At 32.8% G+C, this 21,059-nt stretch overlaps 1 protein-coding gene across 3 annotated transcripts; it reads left to right on the top strand.

The window, feature by feature from the left end:
• Positions 1-3,625: 3,625 nt before the first annotated feature.
• LOC142625581 (uncharacterized) lies at positions 3,626-20,254 on the top strand. 3 transcript variants are annotated; one of them, XM_075799222.1, is made up of 12 exons: positions 3,626-4,041; positions 4,304-4,405; positions 12,207-12,287; positions 13,453-13,562; positions 13,690-13,825; positions 14,031-14,129; positions 15,390-15,495; positions 15,575-16,026; positions 16,101-16,277; positions 17,945-18,142; positions 19,151-19,477; positions 19,969-20,254. In XM_075799222.1, exons 1-12 carry the CDS (start codon positions 3,772-3,774, stop codon positions 20,059-20,061), a joined length of 2,151 nt encoding a protein of 716 aa, XP_075655337.1. In that variant the 5' UTR covers positions 3,626-3,771; the 3' UTR covers positions 20,062-20,254. The 3 variants fall into 3 exon arrangements, with proteins under 3 accessions (XP_075655337.1, XP_075655338.1, XP_075655339.1); XM_075799223.1 differs by having other exon boundaries at positions 15,581-16,026; XM_075799224.1 differs by having other exon boundaries at positions 15,662-16,026.
• The last annotated feature ends 805 nt before the right edge of the window (positions 20,255-21,059 follow it).

The raw sequence follows: 21,059 nt of genomic DNA on the forward strand, positions 1-21,059 counted from the left end.
TTGTAATTTTTTAGGGTTAGTACTTCTTTAGAAAGTAAGGAGAAAAAGGCCAAAAATAAGGGCCTATGGGAAAAAAAAGATCACAATGCATTCTGTCACCTATAAATGAATATATAAATTTAGTAAACTATGTTTCGATATTAACATTTTATAGAAAATGGACGCTTTCCAAAAAAGTACTTTTTAGAAAACCATTTCATTTTTCTATATTTGATAACAACCTCAAAAAAAGGGTTTGAAAATTATCACTTCACCTCTCTTATTTAGCTTTGGCGTGAGATAAAATTGTTCTTCATAAAATTTTAATAGAAATCAATTCTATCTCATGTCAAACTAAATAAGGGAAATCAAAATATAGTTTTTCTATAACCTATTTTTTTAATTTTATTTATTTATTTATTTATTTATTTTTAATATTACCGAACATAAGAAATCATAGACTATTGTGAGGACGAAAAACTCATAAAATCAACTTCCAAACGTTACTGCTGCTTTATTCATTTAAGAGTCCTCATACAATACATTTGGTAGAGAGGGTTCAACAACAAAAAGCCCCTATTCGTAGTCTCTTGATTCCTATTTATACTATTCTCTGTTTTCATCGTAGCCTTACACCTTGCAATCTACGGTCCTTTTCCCGTGACACTTGTCCGTCGGCAATGGAACAAGATTCCACTTTGCATCCCGCACTGTTCAGGTCATGTCCACATTAATGCGACGGATAGAGGTGATGCTCGCTAATTAATGCGGCCAGAATGGTTGTTGCCAAGCATTTAATGCAACCTTCCAAATAAGCCTAATACATCCAGATATTTGTAACGTGTCCCTTATGTAGTTATCGTCCACGCCACCTCATCTTCGGGCACACCCGGAGAGACCTCATCTTTCATTCTAAATGTTGGCCTTTCTTTCTTCGGGTCCTCGGGTTCTTAGGCCCTCTGGTCCTCACAACTATCTTCACATATGGTTTTCTATCGAAATAAACAGTGTATAAATCATGTAACCTACGTACTATAATTTTTAAACATTATCCCCCAAACTTTTACATCAATAACAAAGTCGTCTTAAAAATCTCATGCATCATGTTAACAACCATGCATTTTGAACACTCACTAAAGTTTGATTGTTTAAAACCTTTTTGGGATTTTTTTTTGTATAAAATGTTTGGCATTTTGTTTTTTTCTTTAAAATCCCATATTAGTAAAGAAATAAAGGAATAAAATATCATATATGATTTATTTGTTCTTATTTCCATAATTTTATCTTTTAAATAAATGAAATTGTAATGCATAAATTATAAAAACTTAAATTATTTTCATTTCAAATTCTTTGAGCATTTTTCGAAATATTTGTCCTTAAATGAATTAATTATATTTATATTTTTGTTGATTTTCTTATTATAGATGTGTGTGCTTTTCTTCTTTTATAGTTCTTTTGACAATAAGCTAAACTCAATTTTCTATGACTAATCATGTATGTTTTTGCTTATACAATGTGATATAAGGATTTTATTATTCAAATCTTTGTAAAAAAAATGTTGTTGATTTCTCTTTCTATTTATCTTGCACAAAGATAACATAGCAATTAATATTCTATCAAGTATGTTATTATATGTATAAAAAAAGAATGTTATTACATGTTTATGTTTTTATTGTAAATATTTAATAATTTTCTTTTTAATAAGTTATCAATTTGGAAACTTTTTTTATCAAATATTCTTCCTTTTATTTCATTTTTAATTAAAATAGTAGTATATATGTGTTTAATTAAAATTCACATTAAACGTAAAATAAATATGATAATTAATAAAATAAAAATAAAAATGATCTTAAGTTGTATGACATGAGCCTATCATGTTATTTTTTGAATCAATAATTATAATTTATGATAGAAGAATAAAATAATTTAAAATTTTAATAAAATTTAATTTAATTTTAAAACTTCCCAAATTTTAATTAAAAACAATAATTAAAATTTTATAATATTTTGACAATAAAGGTTCACTAAAAATAAAATAACTTAGTAATTTAATTTATTTATGATGCAAGTGAAAGCTCTTCTGTTATACATAATTTGATAATTATAATTATATAATAAATATATATGATCAATGATTCAATCAATAGCACAAAACATACAATAGAGAGGGAAGATTATCCATTTATCGCAACTACACTTTCTAACACCTAAGTTTTATCATATAATAAATAAATATAAGATCAATGGCTCAACCAATAACATAAACATACTTTTTCAGACATTTATCATAATCTAAAACCTACTTTCATTTCACAATAAATAAATATATGATCAATAGCTTGACCAATAACACAAAACATACAATTCTTCAGTTTGAAACTATTATAAATTTTATAAAAAAAAGCTTATTAAAAAAAAAAACTAATTGGTCTCAATTGGTACCAAACAATGAATAGTGATTCTTTTCAAAGTAAGAAATAATATCTGGTACAACAATTATATTTTCGATAAGAGTTTTCTAATCAATTAACATTTCACAATGTTTTCAACATAGACGTTGAAATGCTCTCTTCTCCAATTATCAGATTATTTTAAAAAAAGTATCATTTCACACGTTGGAAAGAGCTTTCAAAAACCAATTATCAATGATCTAGAAAAGAAAAAAAAAAGAAAAAAAAAGAGAGAAGATAATCAATGATTAATTATTAATGAAGTTGACCTATCACTCTCTCCAATCCACTTTTTCTATGTTGTATTTTCACTCAATATTAATAACATGAGATAAATATTATACATAATTTGATAATTATAATATATATATATATATATATATATATATATATATGATCAATGATTCAACCAATAGCACAAAACATACAATAATACAGAGGGAAGATTATCCATTTATTGTAACCCCACTTTATAAAACCTAAGTTTTATCGTATAATAAATAAATATAAGATCAATGGCTCAACCAATAACATAAACATACTTTTTCAGACATTTATCATAATCTAAAACCTAACTTTCATGACACAATAAATTAATATATGGTCAATAGCTCGACCAATAATACAAAACATGTCATTCTTCGATATGAAACTATTATAAAAAGGAAAAGACTTTATAAAAAGAAGCAATAATTAAAACAAAAATTAATTAATTATGGTCTCTGCCAGACAATGAATAGTGATTCTTTTCAAAATAAGAAACAATATCTAATACAACAATTATATATTCAATAAGAGTTTTATAATCAATCAACATCTCATGATGTTTTCAATATAGATGTTAAAACACTTTCTTCTTCAATTATCATATTATTAAAAAAAAAAATAATCTCACAGCACCCAGAAAAAAAAAAAAAAAGAATGAAGAAGAGAGAAGATAATTAATGATTATTAATGAAGTTGACCTATCATCAGTCTCTATATTGTTTTTTCACTCAATATATAACATGAGATAAATTTCACACAGCAGGTAGTTTACCCAAACCTTCTACTCCAATATAAAAACACCTGTCACCTATATAAAGCCCAATTTCCTTTCCATTTTTTATTTATTTAATTAATATTTATGTTTTTACCTCACATTTCACATATCATTTCTCAATCACAAATGACAAATAAATGATAAAATAGCCGCCTTTCGTTGTCTCCGAGAATTTTATATCCTCACGGAACCGAACAGTAATATTTTTCAATTTTCTCCCTCACTTTCTCGCATACTCTCAATTCTCACAAATTTTCCCGAGAAAATTTACAGAAGAAAAATAAAAGAAAGGCGAACAACATGGATTCGACGCCGGTGAATTGGGAAGCCCTGGACGCTCTAGTAATCGATTTCGCCAAATCAGAGAAGCTCATCGAGGACTCGTTCTCTTCATCTCCACCTCCTCCTCCTTCTTCGATGTCCTCTTCGTCTTACCATTCGAGATTGGTCATCTGGAGGATCAGACGGTCGTTGGAGGCCGGTGACATTGATATCGCCATGGATCTCCTACGCTCCCACGCGCCTTTCATTCTCGATGATCATCGCCTTCTCTTCCGCTTATACAAACAGGTGACTGTCTTATGCTCTGCTTGGTTGCCGAGAAAATGCTGGAAAATAATAATATTCTACGAAGAAAAATGCGGTGGCTAATTCGCTAATTTTTTATTTTACCGGAAATTTGGAAACGCAAAGAGGCATATATACAATTTGAATTCTGGTTAATATTCTTGTTTGTTTCCTTACTTTTCCCGGCAACCAAACGCTGCGTTTTGTTATCTGTTTTAAATATTTGATTAAATTTCTGAATTTATTGGTCAAAATTTTGGTGAAGAAATTCATTGAGCTGTTGAGGAAAGGGACTGTAGAAGATCGCGACTCTGCAATTGCTTGTGTGAGGACAGCTCTCGCGCCTTGTGCTCTTAATGCCTATCCGGTAATTTCAGTTCCATTGTTTTTTGCATTCTCTATATTCTCTCAATTTCATTATGTATACGGTAATTCTTTTTTCCTAGTGTTGGAATTGTGTTAGCTATGAATGCATATATCAAACTTGCTTTGGGAATAGGAAAGGGGTATGTAAATAAACTAGGTTTGATTCAAAATTGAGCTTCCTCAAGTGGCACTTCTCCCTTCCATAAAGAATGGGATGGAGAGTGAGGACTATGTAGAACACTAGTTGCTCTTTTTTTTTGGTGGATGATAAGTACACATGAGAACACTATTTTTGAGACTGGCACTTCCCATGCCCCTGATACCAGCCTTTTCCTAAGTTCAAGCTCAGATTTTGGAAAAAATCCAAATAATTCCAAACTGCAAGAGTAGTATTCCCCAATGTTGGAGCCTACATACCAAGTGCTAGTACACACCTAATTGAATTTTTTTTAATAAGTATGCACCTAATTGATGTAAAATTCACATTAACACTTTCACAACGAATTCTAGGTGGCAAGTTATTACTGATTCTATTCTGGACCCACCACTAACATTACTTTTTTACTCACTAATAACAACTTGCCAACTAGGATTTGCTGTGAAAATGTTGTGGATGTAGTATTACTCAATTTGAAAACAATTATTGATAGACAATATGAGTATTAAGTGATCAACTAATGATATGTAGTTTTCTTGTGCTTTACAAGATATACATAACCATGACCAAAATAAAGTGCATGGTTAAATAAAAAAACCAATGCAATGCAATCCTTAATCACTAGCCTCATCATCCTCGTTAATTAAAGGACTGTCATCATTGAGATCACACCTTCATCATATTACCCATATGTACTTCTTTGAAATTAAAACCCTCTTTGATATAGGACAAATCCAAATCAGAAGCAATACCGAAATTGAAGAAAAGAAAAAATAAAATTAAAAATATCCTAGGAATGAGCACATAGGCTTGCTTGGATTGATCACCCTGCAAGAAAAAAAAAATCATGAATTAGCACTTGGGGTTGGCTGAAATCAACAACAGACCATTGAGAGAATTTCAATGGAAATTTTATTGATCTAGCAGACGGTTTTGTTGGAGTACAAAGTTAGCCCTAATTTTAGTTGATTAGGAAAGCCCAATTATTGAATTAGAAAAATATACTTGAGCCTAGTAAATTAAATAAAATACTAATAACCTGATGAACTAATATGACTTAAGATAAAATCCAATGTACAAGTAGTAAATATACAAGGCACTTATAAAATTAAACAAAAATTAATTAAAATAATGTCTTCGCGCTGCTTGCATCATTGTCCTTTGGTTGGAAAAAAAAAAACTTGTCCTCGAGTTTTGAAGTTTTGAATTATAAGAACTCTCGCATGTCGTATTTGTACTACCTCTTGAAGCACCTTTAGCAATACTAAGAACAAAGTAGCTTTCTGTTTCACCATATCTTTAAATTTTTTTGGACTGATAAAATGAATGGGTGGAATCAATGTTGCAAACAATATAGCTTTGTCTTGATCTATAGGAAGCACTGCTGTATCAAGCATTTCCACTTCTTGCACTATGGATGGTTGATGAGTAGCAGATGCATCGAAGTTATTTTTCACATTTGCACCCTCTAATTCTTTTCTCTCTTGTTGAATTTTCCCTTTATCAAGTAGTAGGAAATCTTTCTTAGCAGTGGTAAGCATTATGCTTGACTTTTCAACAGGCTTTATCAAGTTTTTTTGCCCATGGTTTAGTTATTTCAGCTTGCTGTTTAGACTCTGTGGTATGCTCTTCTTGCTGCACTGGTGATATAGAAACATCTGTTGACAATACGTATGGAAGAATATGAGGTTTAATATGGTGTGCTAGTGCAATTTGTTCTTTCACTAAAGTTAAATAAATTCTAGGAATCAACACCTAGCCTTACCTGCAAGCAGCACTAAGTAAGAAGAAACAAAATTTAGGAATCAGCACTCGTGGTTAGTTGGAACCTAAGAAGCATGGGTACATTTTCAGGTATAGCACACTATGGGATACTGCGATATGAAATTTTCTGAAGAAGTAGGATACAATACAGTGCGGATACTTGTTTTAATTAACATTAAAATATATTTTTATTTATATTTGTAATATTGTTAAGCATATATCAATTTAAGCACAATAATGGATAATAAAGTGAATTCATGACTATTAAATGATGTTTATAATACAAACCAAGATCCAAAAGAGTAAATAAAATATAACTAGAATTCAACATTGAACCAATATAACTTATTAAAAAAAAAACATTGAACCAATATATATAAAATATAAATTAAAATCCTCATAAATTTGGGCTCTCTCTCACTATCGGGGTGTAGGGTTACGACCATATCCGGGCCATATCAGGGACTATCACGGGTGTATCCTGGACGTACCAACACTTAAAAAAGAGAAAAAAAAATTGGGACACATGCAGAGGTATCTGGTATGGATATGTATTAGATACCAATACTTGAGCAAAAATGGAGTATTTCTGTATCTGTGCTTCCTAGGTTGGTATTAGCAACCGACTATTGTGAAAATTTCAACGAAAAAATTTGTTAATCAAGCAAACAGTCTTCCTTGGATCATAATTGCATGCTTATTATAGACTACTATAACTCAACCCTGATTCTAGTTTGTTGATTTGGGAAAAGCCCAATCACCGAGTTACAAAAGTACTCGACTTTGAGAAAGTAAATGAAATACGAATAACCTAATTATTTAATAATACCTAAATAAAATCCAATGGAAAAATTGTAAAAATGCAATTGATTTTTAAAATTAAATAAGACTAAATTAAAATAAAATTGTCTCCACATTCTTTGCATCACTGTCTCTCATTAGGAGTATGTTGTGAACAAGAACATGAACCTGTTGCCCTATTAGTTACCTCAATCTTGATCTCATGTCGAATCTTTCTTCTTAAACTTCAGCAGCTCTAGCACCCTAGTCCACTCTGTGTGGTGAGATAGCTTGGTCACTAGATATATTTAATGTCTTCTTGAATTTGTGACTAGGGATTGAAGGGTAGGCTTATGTGTATTCTATTAGACCATAAGATTGGTTTTTCTATAGCAAATCAAGGGCCTATATCAATAACATTAAGATACATTAGGATCTAACAGTTAATTTTACTAAGTGATTTATTTTTAATAAATAAATTTAGAGGTGCACTTTTTGTGATTTAGGCTTATTAGAAAAGCTCACTAAAGTGCCATTTTCCAAAGACGCTTTGCTTGTGCAAAAAGCGCATTTGACTTAAGTTTTGCACTTTAAGCATGCTTCAGCACACTTTTACCAACACTAGTAATCCTTACATCTCTCTTTCTACCAAGCAACGAAGTAAAAGATAATCCATTGATTTTTCCATTTACCCTAAACTTGGGGCACTAATTTGGGCCAAATTAGCTCTCTCTCTCAAACTATTATCTGGCTGTATTGAGGAAAAAATTGACCTAAGGAGGCACAAATTTACTCTATTACCCTTACAAGGGAACCTTTATGTTCTACCCCTTAAGGACCTTATGGTAGGATTTCGCCTTACTTGAGTTCCTAATAGTGCAGTGCCATTTTAAAACATCCCCCCATTGAACCAATGAATATATGCACTTTAGAAAAATTTGGAAGAAGATAGATGTTTCAAATGGTGCCAGTAGACTTATTATTAAGAAATGGAAGTTAGCATGCTTGGAGTCAGAACTCATTTCTTAGAATTTTATTGGTAGCATTAATGCCTATATATATATAGGTTGAGTTCAAGTTATACCTGGTGTAACTCTAAATAATGTTACACCTTTGTATGTGTTTTGGAATGTTATATATGGAGTCTCATTGAGTGGTATTGGTGAGGATAAGATGAGTTGGACACCTGCTAAGAGTAAGGGCTTTGAGGTAAGCAGTTATTGTCAGGCTTTGTTGGGGGTATGTACTCAGTCCTTCCCTTGGAGAAGTATTTGGAAGTGGAAGGTTCCTTCTAGAGTTGCGTTTTTTGTTTGGACTGCAGCTTTAGGAACTATCTTCACTATTGATAATTTACGTAAGAAGAAGGTGTTGATTCTAAATTGGTGTTATATGTGCAAAAGTAATGGAGAATCGGTAGAACATCTTTTACTACATTGTCTTATTGTTTATGAATTGTGGTCTATGGTGTTCACCTTGTTTGGTATATACTGGGTGATGCCAAAGACTGTGGTTGAGCTCCTTGCATGTTGGCAAGGAAATTTTGGTCATCATCGTAATGGAATTATTTGGATGGTTGTCTCTCATTGTTTGATGTGGTGCATTTGGCGAGAGAGAAACAACCAGTGTTTTGAAGATTCTGAAAGGACTATAGCTGATTTAAAACTTTTCTTCTTTAAAACTCTCGGATTGGATGTCTATCATAGGAAGTCATTCTATTTTTTGGTCTATGATTTGATGGATGCTTGTAATTTATGGATTTGATTATTTTGGTCCTCTGCTGTATACTTCCAATATACTTGGGTGATTCATTATTATGTCTCTAAATAAAATTTTCTTTGCTTATAAAAAAAAAAAACTTATTATGGAATTCATATTTTGAAAATCTCACAATTGAATTATATGTTCTATATGTTCTTAACACTCGTGTCAATTGGATGTTATTTACCATTTGATCTATAAACTCATCTTTTATGCATTATTTAACATTCATGTCAATTGGATGTTATTTACCATTCGATCTATAAACTTATCTTTTATGCATTATATTAAATTACAAAAACTTGAATATAAACAATTGATTGATGATATGACTATTAATCTTTGATCACTTTGAAATTTTGCAAGCATGGAGAACATACGAATATAATCTAATTTAATAGTAGATTTGTCAAAATTTGCATCCAATTAAAAATATTGAGTGGTGTAACATTACTTAAAGTTACACCAGTTATAATTTGAACCCAACCCTATATATCACTGGTGGCTCCACATAGAGTTCCCTGACATGGAAAAACTAATTATTATATGTAAATTTTAAAAATCCTATGATGTTTTATCCTTAAAAAATATTTGGGACCACTCTAAATTTTTTTAGGCTCAACATAATTACACTTTGGACAAAATTTAGCAACAAACTTGGTTGTAGATTAAGACTATAACTCCACTTAATATTTTTTTATTGGATGTGAATTTTGGTAAATCTACCATTAGATTATATTATCTTCTTAAATCCTCCATGCAAAATTTCAAAAAGATCAGATATCAAAAGCTATGTCATCACTCTAATCTTTAAATTTCGAATTTTTGTTATCTAAAATTATACATAAAAAATAAGTTTATAGATTAAATAGTAAATAAATTTTGATTGATATGAAATTTGATATATGTTTTAAGAACATAAAGAACATACAATTTAACATTTAAATTTTTAGAATATGTAATTATGTTAATTTGTTTAGTGAGAGTTGTAGCATTAGGGTACAAACTTTTCTTTAAACTTTGATCCCTTAACAATATATTAGGTCTTTACAAACAAAAAGAAAAAGCCCAAGAAAATTTTTATGGAACTAAAATTTTGAAAAATGTGTAATTTGCAGCATTGATAATAAGACTATCATGCAAAGATTTCAAAATAAGAAAATTCAAAAAAGAAAATTGTAAGACTTTATGTCTTTGTGTGCGTGTGTGTGTGTTTTTTTATTTTATTTTATTTTATTTTTTATGGTCAATATATGAAGTTCTATTTTTATTAAATTTTATATAATTTAAGTTTCTTAATGGCCCTAAAAAATATTCCTGGAGCCGCCACTACTATATATGTGTATATGTATATATACACACACGCCCATTGGTCTGAAACTTTGTAGGCATATTGCTTGCAAACATTCATAAAGTATTTGGTGGGAGAGGAATGCTTGGACTTTTAAGGGTTATGAAAGATCTATTTACGACTAAAGTTTTTATTCCTCAATACATTGTTTGAGTGGATAAATGCTTCTGGGCTGTTTTCCTCTACTGCTTTGCTCGAGTTGCTAGATCAATGTACTTATAGCATTTAATTTTGGTGTATTGTTTTACACTCCCTATGTACATGGGTCGTGCCCTTTTAGTCTTTTCTTTTAATGAAATTTTACTTATAATAGCAAAAATGATGTGAAGTGGAACTTGAAATCATATGAAATGTTGCAAGCTTATTATTTTGTTCAATTCCTCTCATTGGTTGAGGCGTCTTTTCTTTCTTACTCTCTCTGTTCATTTTTTTTGTTGCATCATTTGGAATTTACAACTGTATTTGACCACATTTAATTTGTCTATTCTTTAAATAAGAGGGTTGTCATCATATAGAGTATGATTAGTTAAATTGCTACCTTTTATCATGTGATTGGAAGATCACTCCTTCAACCTGTCACTGGGTCTTTTGAGGGATCCATTTATGACCTTCTGGATATCTAAATTTCTAGCTTTCATTCATTGTCATCTAATGTATCTGTAATGGCATTGAAAAAGCAATCAGAGTAGATTCCATCTTCAAGGCTATTTTAGATTAGTGAATTATACCTTGAACCCACTGTGGTTACATATGTTGTAGACCCTACGAAAAAATCCTGAAAGCTCAAACTATTTGGTTTTAGGATTTTCCTTCTTGTTGAAGATTGATTTTAAAATGCTGTTTTGACCACAAAAACTTTATGAACTTCGTGTTGTTAGTAGCTCTAACATATGAAATTGGATTGTAGTTTATTATGTGTCATAAGTATGTTATTATGACTAAGAAGTTGGCTCATGTTTTTAGTGTACACTAATCTACGAAATTAGAATAATTATTTAACCTTATAGGTTGAGGAGCTATTTTAGAACTTTACCCAGTTTTTGTATTGGCTTTGCCCCTTGTTTCCAGCTCTGCTTCTTCAGCCAATATGCCTACATTGAAGCACCCTCTTGGAGTTGAATAATTTTTTAGCCTTGTTTGTTGTTTTTTCGAAAAGATACCAAAGAGCAAGAGTTCTCAATATCTTGGATCAATAATTCATAAAGATGGAGAGATTGAAGAGGATATGAATCATAGGATGAAATCAGGTGGATGGAGTAGAGAAGTGCATTACAAGAATTGCGTGATAGTAGAATATCTATTTAGTTAAAGGGAAGATTTTGTAAAACATCTTCCCCAATGTACTCGGGTTAGCTACTTTTTAAATAAAAGTATTCGTTACCTATCATTTTTTTTTTAATAATTTTTATGAAACATCTGTAAAGATCAACTATTTCCTATGGTATTTAACGTTGGGCTGTTAAGGAGAAACATTTATATAAATTAAGTGTAGCTGAAATCAGAATGTTAATATAAATAAGTGAAAATACAAGGAAATATAAGGTTTGAAATGATGAAATTTGCTTTAAGTTGGGAATGTCCCCTATTTATGAATGGATAAGGGAGAGTTACTTAAGATGGTTTGTTTCATGTGAAAGTGAGAAATTAATGCACTAGTGAGGAAGAGTGAGTTGAATCAAGTTGAGGGAATGAAACAGTATAGGAAGGCCTACAATAACATTAGTAGAAGTAGGAAAAAAGGACATGTCAATTCAGGAGGTAACAAAGAGTTTGACTTTCCATAGAATAGATTAGTTTGTTGAGAATAGATTAGTCTATTGAGGATCTAAAGCTGACCAAATATTTTGAGACTAAGCCTGGGTTGTTGTTTGCTGTGGTTTGGATTTATTTTTTTAATTTTTAATAACAAAATTTTTGGAACCTTTTAAGTTGAATTTAATTGTTCTCTTGTTTAGTAGTGAATTCTGACAGAGGTCTGCATTTGTATTTAAGGAAGCATATGGGGAATTCAAACATGTTCTTCTGGCCTTTATATATGACAAAGCTGATCAAACTTCTCCAGTGGCAAATGAGGTGCGATGTATTTGATATTTTTATGGACTTGACTTTTTGTAGACAGTTGTAACTCTTTGATTTATCTGTTATTTGTTTATATTTGTGTTAGCTCTTATTAATCAAAGATCAATTGGTTGAGTCACCTATTAATCACATGATATTGTAATTCATATCAATTCTGTTTTTCCTTCCCTCTTCCAAATATAAATATCCACCAAAAATGTGGATAGAGTGTGACTTGTGATGCGTTCAACAATCTTGAAAGCTTTACAATAATAATGGTGTTCTAGAATTTGTTGCATGTAAAATGTTTATAAATAGTGATTGCATTTTTGTTTTTCTCACCAACTTGTCAAGTACCAAGATGGGAGATTGTTTAGAATATCATGGTAATAAGTGAAGAAAAAGGTACTTTTGTGCAGTTGGTTCTTTGGTTTCAATTGTTCTTTATTTTTGTTGCCAAGTCTACCTAGGCTTGCGGAAGAATTTAATTTTTGAATTGTAGATTTTTGTTATTTGGGGTAGAACAATGGAATTCCACTCAACTGAGTCTATTAAAGTGAGTTCTTCATTTTCAAAAATTAAAATATTTTAAAATAAGATCCAAAGTGATATTTCCCTTTTTGTTTTCTTTGGAAATATATCTTTTGCTTTATGGTTCCACAATTTAGTGTGGGTGGTTGTTAAAGTGATTCTGTGTTTGCTGGTCTTTTCTCTTCCGCAAAAATGATAGGGATCTTATATTATAATAATCAATGTTAAGTGAGCATATGATGTTCTTTTTCCTTAGCAATTCCTTGGATTCCTTGAATTTTGTTAATGTGATTTTTTATGACGTTCTGAAGCAAATACTTTATAACCAAACTTACGTGCGATGTGGAAGGCACAAGTTTTTTCCATACTTTGTTGTGTCAATTTGTGGCTTGTATTTGTATCTTTGTGTACATATCCCATAAGTTATATAATTTTAGGCATGATTGCTTTTGCTTCAACATTACTAAATACTCAATACTGTTCTTTCTCTTCCAATTAATTTCTAGACGACGTTTATAATCATTTGATGTTTTAGTTGAGAGATGAAGTTTGGTATTGCCATTAAAAATGTTCATTTTATTCATATATTAAGCTTTTAATAGACAGTATATGTGTTAGATGTATAAACTTTCATCCTTTATTTTTTCAGTGGTCAGAGAGGAAGAGATTTGACATTGCGGGATTGATGTCATCTGTCTTAAGAGCTCATTTACATGCATATGATCCAGTCTTTTCCATGACATTGAGATATTTGATAAGGTTATCATTGAGCTTTTATTCTTAATTCACTTTCACTTTATTACTATTATTTCTTCAGATGCATGTGTTCTTGTGATGCATGTGGTAGATTGACTCTCTATTTTTCAATTTTCTGTGTGTTAAACAGCATACACAAAGTATATTGCTTTCGTCAAGGAATTGTATCACCCATTTCAGATCTTACTCAGAGGTTGCTCCTTGAGGAACGTGATCCCCCTGCAACCCCACATGAGAGTCTGTATGAAGCACCTCCTTTTGATGAGGTGAGGTTTTGAAATAACAGCTAATTGTCCTTGGTTCCAAATCACAGCTATTTGTCCATAGATGTTAGACGGAGGTAAAATGTGGATAATCTTATAATGTTAGCGTCTTAATGGGCTGACACATTGAGAACAGTATTGAGTTTGTGTGTTTGATTTTATTATTATTATTATTTTGTTAATTTGCGTGGTTGATCTTAAAAACCAGGTGGACATTCAAGCTCTTGCACATGCTGTAGAGCTCACAAGACAAGGGGCAATTGATAGCTTGAGATTTTCGAAGGGTGATTTATTTCTGGCATTTCAGGTTATCTAATATTAGTCTATCTAGACTTTATTTCATCATATCCTGAATTTCATCTGTCTTTTACTACCCTGATCCTGAGGCTTAATAATGTCTTTGGGAGGCCAGTTCTTTACCTTGGTACTATTTCAGAGGCTGGACATTCAGCTACCCTTGGGTGGTTGAATTTTTTGTATATAATATTTATATGCTAACTAAAAATAGTATTTGATCCCTAGTAATTCTACCATTTTCAGATCAAACTTGTGCAATTGTGTTGCATCTTTTAATTTTGACATCAGTGAGGGTCTGGATTCTGATTAAGATTTTTTTTTTAAAGTTGTGTTAGAGTGAGAGAGAAAGTGAAAGTAACATGTACTTGAAGTGTAAAAAACTCTGACATTATATTATTATATATTAACTCTTTGGGGGAGAGGGTCATTCAATTTGAGCTTATTTATATTACCCACAATGGAATGGCTAACTGATTTCACTAAGGAGGTTGTTGACTCCCAATGTTTGTACTTGTGGCTCTCTTCTGAGGCACCCTGTGAGGAGGCATGGGAGAGGCATATATATTATGATCTAATACTAGTTGTGCATTTTGAGAATTAAATTAAACTTTTCCATCATCTGTTTTTGCCATGTTCCCTCTCTCTCTCTCTCTCTCTCTCTCTCTCTCTTTCTCTCGTTTATTAATAATTGAGTCATCTACAGAGGTTCCTAATTCACCTAGCCTTTATTCAAAGGTTCAGCCAATAGAAACCTAGTAGTCAAGCGCCCTAGGAGATTTCTGTAAAGCTTCTTCTTTCGGAATTCCTTTCCTAAAGATCACATTCAATCCTATCCCAGCATTACCCTTAGTTTTACCTGTACTTTTAAGATGAGCATCTTAACATTTCTGGAGGTATTTTTTTATTAAAAAAATGACGATATGACCTACCAATGCTAAAATTGTATATATTTGTTTAATACCTGGAAAAGGACACATATACCATCTGAGCAACCAAAGAAGAAGAAACAAAAAAGGCAAGCTGGAAATGTTTATTTCATCTACTCATATCTATTAGAGTTGCATGTTTGCCGTTCCCCTGCATTTAGACCTTTAACACAAACATTTTTTTGGTTTATATCATTTTAAACAATATGCTTTTTTTATGCTCTTTAAATCAATTAGTAGACTTATAGGTTTCTTGTTGGGAGGTGGGACTACCTTATTTTGTGATTGGGAGGCTGGTCTATGTTGAGCCTGAAAGATTTTATTATTGTCTCTGTTTGTTGCAGAATGAATTATGTACGATGAGTTTGGATGTTTCCATGCTTGATGAACTTGTTTGTGAGTATTGTGTTTATAGGGGAATGGTGGATTCCAGCCTGGCATCCACTTCAGGTAAAAATCAAATTTTGCTGCTTTTTTATTCTTATTCTTCTTCCAATACTCTGATTATTTCCTACCAACCTGATTTCAACATCAGACATGCAAACAGTTTCCGAACCTAAAGTTAATCAACCAGAGCCTGGGTATTGTTCATCAAGAAATTGTTCTCTTGAAGCAGATTCTGGTGCCAATAAACATTCCGACGGTGAGACCTCCATTAATAATACTCACATGGATGCTTCTCCTGAAAATAATGCTGATGTGAGTAGTAGGCAAGGAGTGGATGTTGAGTTACGGTATGCTTGTGAGCTAACGCGCAACCATGAAGACTGTAGCACCAGTGGGCTGCTGCAGCCTGAAAATCCAAGAGTTCTGCAGAGACATAGAACCCATGGAACTGGAGAAAGGAGTAAACGCAAGCGTTGGAGGGGAAGACATGATGACCAAGGTTTAATATATGGTGTTCCTTTTGACCTATGCAGCAAGCAAGAACTTAGCACGACTACCCTTTTTTCCAGCACATACATCTCAAATGAACAAGAGGTACTAGTGTGATAATTTTTGTTATTCCTTTTGTTAAGTGTTAAGTTTATTATCGACAGAATACTGTTCTGTAGGGCTCAGGGAGACCTTCCATGTTAGATATTAGTAGCAGGGAGGATAAGTACGATATTGTGCTATGGATGAAGGAACTAGCTAGCAAGGGAATGGCTGCAGAGGTTGTGGAAGAAGTTAATGCTATGGATCCAAACTTTTTTGTGCAAAATCCTATGCTATTGTTCCAACTAAAGCAGGTTAGTGGATACCATATGACCTATGGCTTCTATGAAAGAAATAGTTTCTATTAATATAAAGTTTAGGCTAACACCCTCCAAATTTGTGGTAATAATCATTTTAGTCCCTGAAGTTTCAATTTTGTCAATTTCTTCTGCCAAGTTTGCAACTGTTGTCAATGTGGCCATTGCAATTAGAAAATTTTCCGATAGTGACATTAAAAGGACGTAGTTTTAATTTTGTATGATTTCTATTCGTTAAAAATTGTTTTCCAAAATTTCTAATATTTAGGAAATGAAATAAAAAATTATTTTTTAGCCCATTCAAACCTAGCCCCTCTTCTCCTCCTTGCCGCACCGCCATTACTGCTCTTCTCTTCCCTATTGCCACCTAAAGCAACATGCTGCTCCACCTTCAACCAAGCTTGTTGCCCTGAAACATTTGAATCCTTTGATCAAAGGCTCCTCTTTTATCATCCTTGAAGCCAAAACCTATTGGAGGCTTTCCTCGAACACTTTGTCCCAGCCGTCCTTTCCTTCGCATCTCAACCCCAAGGCCAGACCAAGCAATACCAACCCATTTTTTCACTCCTCCCCTTAGACTCCCAAATGGTTTTGACTTTCCCAACACTACTGCCCCTTGTGACTACCTTTTCATCATGATCCACCCCTTCTTCACCACACTAACCAAACAACTGACCCCACTCCATGAACCCACCTCACACTGCAGATTCGTGTATGTGAGTGGCTTTATGTATGTGTTGTGGCTTCAATTGGTGCAGAAAATGGGTTATGGCTATATCATTTGTGGATCTTGTGGCTTTGATTGGTGTGTGGATCTTAGGAGTTTTGGGGGATTATGGCTATGTACTATGGGTGGTGTTTTGACCATGGGTGTTAATGTTGGGTACCATTGGTGGTGTTGAAGTTTTAGATATCAGGTCTTTGGGGGATGGGTTTGGTCACGGGAAGAGGGGTTGCTTTGGCATGGGGTTGGTTAACAGGGAAGGGGGTGGTTTTCTGTCGCTTTGGGGTGGTTCATGGAATGAGTTGGGGTGATTTTTGTTTTTTTTGGGTACTATCAAAAGTTGTATCTAATGCACAAAACTCACACTTTTGCAAGGTCTTAGAGATGATTGGTAGGCAGCTTTACCCATAATTGCTTTTAGAAAATCCAGTGCACAAAGTCTACACAACATAGATGGAATGGCCACAGTGATAATGATTGTAAACTTAGGGTGCGTTTGGATACCGCTTATTTTGCTGAAAACTAAAAACTAAAAACACTGTAGCAAAATAATTTTTAAATGTGTGAATAGTGTTGTGGGACCCATTTTTAATGAAAAAGTAGATGAAAAAAGAGGTTTGTAGGTCCCGTGAATAGTGCACGAGACCCACTGGTGTGATATAAAGCCACTGAAATGCGCTTTTCCAAAAAAAAGAAAAATACAGAAAATGCAGACTTCACGCGGTATCCAAACGGATACTTAGAGGACCAAATTGATAAAATTTAAACTTCAAGTCCAAATGACAATTGATCCAAACTTAAAGGGTGTAAAATGAACTTTGTCCTTATGTTTACCTGAAATTTGTATGAGTTCTAGCTAAAATGGCATCTCCTCTCATTGAGGGTGAGGTTGTGTTACTTACCAATAAAATGTAACTGTTTGCTCTATTTGCTGCTTTAGGTTGAATTCCTTAAGCTGGTCAGCTCTGGTGACAATTCTAGTGCTCTGAGGGTTGCATGCTCCCATTTAGGTCCTTTAGCTGCTCGTGACCCTGCCTTGCTGAAGCCTTTGAAGGAGACATTGTTGGCATTTCTCCAACCTAATGAAGATGCACTTGTGAAAGGCATGCCTTTGCATGCCCTATCAACTTCACTCCAGGTATGGTTTGATTTGCTGAACTAATTCATTTCTCTTTAGCGCATTGATGCATTTTTCAGCTTTAATGATGTCTAGGAAATAGTTTGATAGAGTTTTGATACAAATGAACTCTAGCTCAAATGAAATATTCTCTCATTTGCAAGAACAGTGTGCATGGTATTGTCATGGGTTCAAGATCCACCAGGCATATCTAACTTACCAATCAAAAGATATAGATAGAATTCTGATAATATACTGTGATTAGTTTTTTTTTTTTTTTTTGGTTCTGTTTTTTTTAATGACTTTTTCTTGATCATATTCTGAATAAGTGTCCTTAGGTTTTATTTATAGTTCGTATTTTTTTCAGCTATGCATTACAACCAAAGGCACAGGTGGAAATATTGAGGGAATTCATACTCCTATTTTGGCAATCTATTATGAGTCCTTTGCGATTTCAGCAAAATGTCAGTCAATTAGTGATAATTCTCTTTGATATGGGGAAGGTCTTGGATCCATCATCTGTACATGTGATCAGACAATTGACATTTTCCATTTTTGTAATGAAAAACCTCTGATCTTTTGAATTTTAATAACTGATTGGGGATAAATGTTTGTGGTTTGTATTATTGACAATGACAACAACCAAAGCCTTATTCCCAAAGTTTTGGGGTCAGCTATGGAACCTCAACAGGCTAGTTAGGGCCGGCCACATTGACTAGAATTATTTAAGTATAAAGAGATTAGATTAACCATGGAATAGCATTGTGGAAGTTTGAATTTTTTATTTTTTATTTTGTGGGCCATTTGTGGCAAAAAGTTGTAGGTTTTATTATGTTTTGCATGAATTTAAAATTTTTGCAGATTATTGCTCCGTTATAGATCCTCCTTGGCTTGCTTTTAAACATAGCCAAATTTTAGTATATTTCAATGTGGGAATAACCTTGGCAAGTGATGCTATGAATGTACTCATTTATCCTCAGCATAACTATGAATTTAAATGTTTTTTTTCTTCTTATAAATCTTGGATAGGTTGCAATTGGTAGAAGGCTTGGTATCAAAGAACCCCGGCTAATGAAAATAATGAGAGCAACACTTTTCACTCATAATGAGTGGTTTAAACTTCAAATGTGTAAAGATCGATTTGAAAGCCATTTGAAAATTGATTCCTTGAAAGAAGTAAACACTCCCTTGCTCACTGCTGCTGCTATGTCGAATTCAAATGCTGACAGTTCTGCCCTTGGATCTTCTCAAGTTACAATATCTTCAAGCACTAAGATTTCAGAAGATGGTAGCAGTCCAACTCAAGTATCATCTAGAGATGTTGTCTGTGATGAAAATGCAATTCTTAAAGTAATGGTGAGTTGTGGATATATCTTACTGGTTAATACTGTGAAGTCTAAATAATTTTTTCTTCTGCAAGCTCATTTAATGACACTAGAAAATTTAATCATGATGTCCTTTCCATTCTACAACTTAGTAGTGCAAGGGCCAAAGGTTATGGAGTTTTCTTTTTCACAGTCAAAAAGGATTCTCTTTTCCACACAAGAAATTATAATGCTGCACATATGTAGGAATAATTCAATTACTATCATCACCCAAAAGCATTAGTGTGTTCTTGGCATCAGGGCCTATGCCTGCGCTTGATTTTTTCACATCGTTGTGGTGTTTCTAGTTCTGAATCACTTTGTCTTTAACCTCTATTTTTAACTACATTGAGGTTTTTCTAAGTGCTTTCACCTTTTTAAATTCACATAATTGACCCCCTGCCCCTCCTTTTTCTAAACTTATATTAGTATCTTCTGTTGGAAATTTGTTTCTTACAAGATTTTCTCATATTTCGGTTGCAGGAGTTTTTAGCTTTGCCAAGGGCAGACGCTATTCATCTTCTTGCACAGTACAATGGAAATGCTGAGATGGTCATTCAGCAAATATTTGCGTAGTCTGGAGTGTAAAAGAGTACTATATCTGAAATATATTTGTTAATATCATTTTGTAAATATTATTTGATTCAATTTGAGCCACACATTTCCATTTTGCGGAAGTAGTTGAAAGGGCAAGCCTTGCATTATAAAACCTCGGTTAAATTGCATTTTCGGCTCTCCAAATTTCATTAATGTTCATATTTGTACACTACCATACGGTGTTGATCTAGTTTGAAAAGTCTGCCACTGATGAAATGAATAGATGATTGATTCAAGTGTTTAATGGGGTTGTGATTCCTTTAGTGTAGCTCCTTGCTGAACTGGTCCAATCTGAGTCATATTATAATAATTATTTGCGGGCTTGCACTGGTATTTGTAATGCAGATACCTTGATGTTATCACCCAGATAAAGGGCCAGAGATTGGCGGATGATCAACAGTCCTTGGGAATGGCTCCATCTATTGTGTTTTGCGGAGTATTTGCTTCTTCTCATTTCAACTAGGCTCCTGAAGTGGAAATATAAACCAATACCGTCTAAAGACAGGAGGGGCTGATTGCATCTTTAGAGATGGTAGGGGATGTACCATTGGGCTTAAATAATTGTAATATTTATTCATATTGCGTCCAAGGAGATGTCTAGTGTTTTCAACTGAGACGACCCTGGTGCAAAGCCCTCTTCCCCAAACTATATATATATATATATATTCATATTGCATGAAGTTTGATCTTTGCATGAAACCTTCTGCACATATTTTATGGGTTGCAATAGAAGATTGAAAAACATCTAACACTAGGGATTCCATTCTCAGGCCTCACTATCTGTTTAAGGAACTAAACGCTCCCTAATGTCACGGCACAGTTGAGGGAAAAGGAAATTCAATTATGTTACTCATATATCTCAAGAAATTACATCTCTTTCTAAATGATAAATAAAAATAGCTTCTTTTAAATCATTAGTCTTTCTGAGATACCAGAAAATGAAAAATAAGAGAATGTCAATTGTCGAGCATGCATGT

The sequence above is a fragment of the Castanea sativa genome, chromosome 2 (genome assembly GCF_040712315.1).
Source record: "Castanea sativa cultivar Marrone di Chiusa Pesio chromosome 2, ASM4071231v1".
In the NCBI taxonomy this organism is placed as follows: domain Eukaryota; kingdom Viridiplantae; phylum Streptophyta; class Magnoliopsida; order Fagales; family Fagaceae; genus Castanea; species Castanea sativa.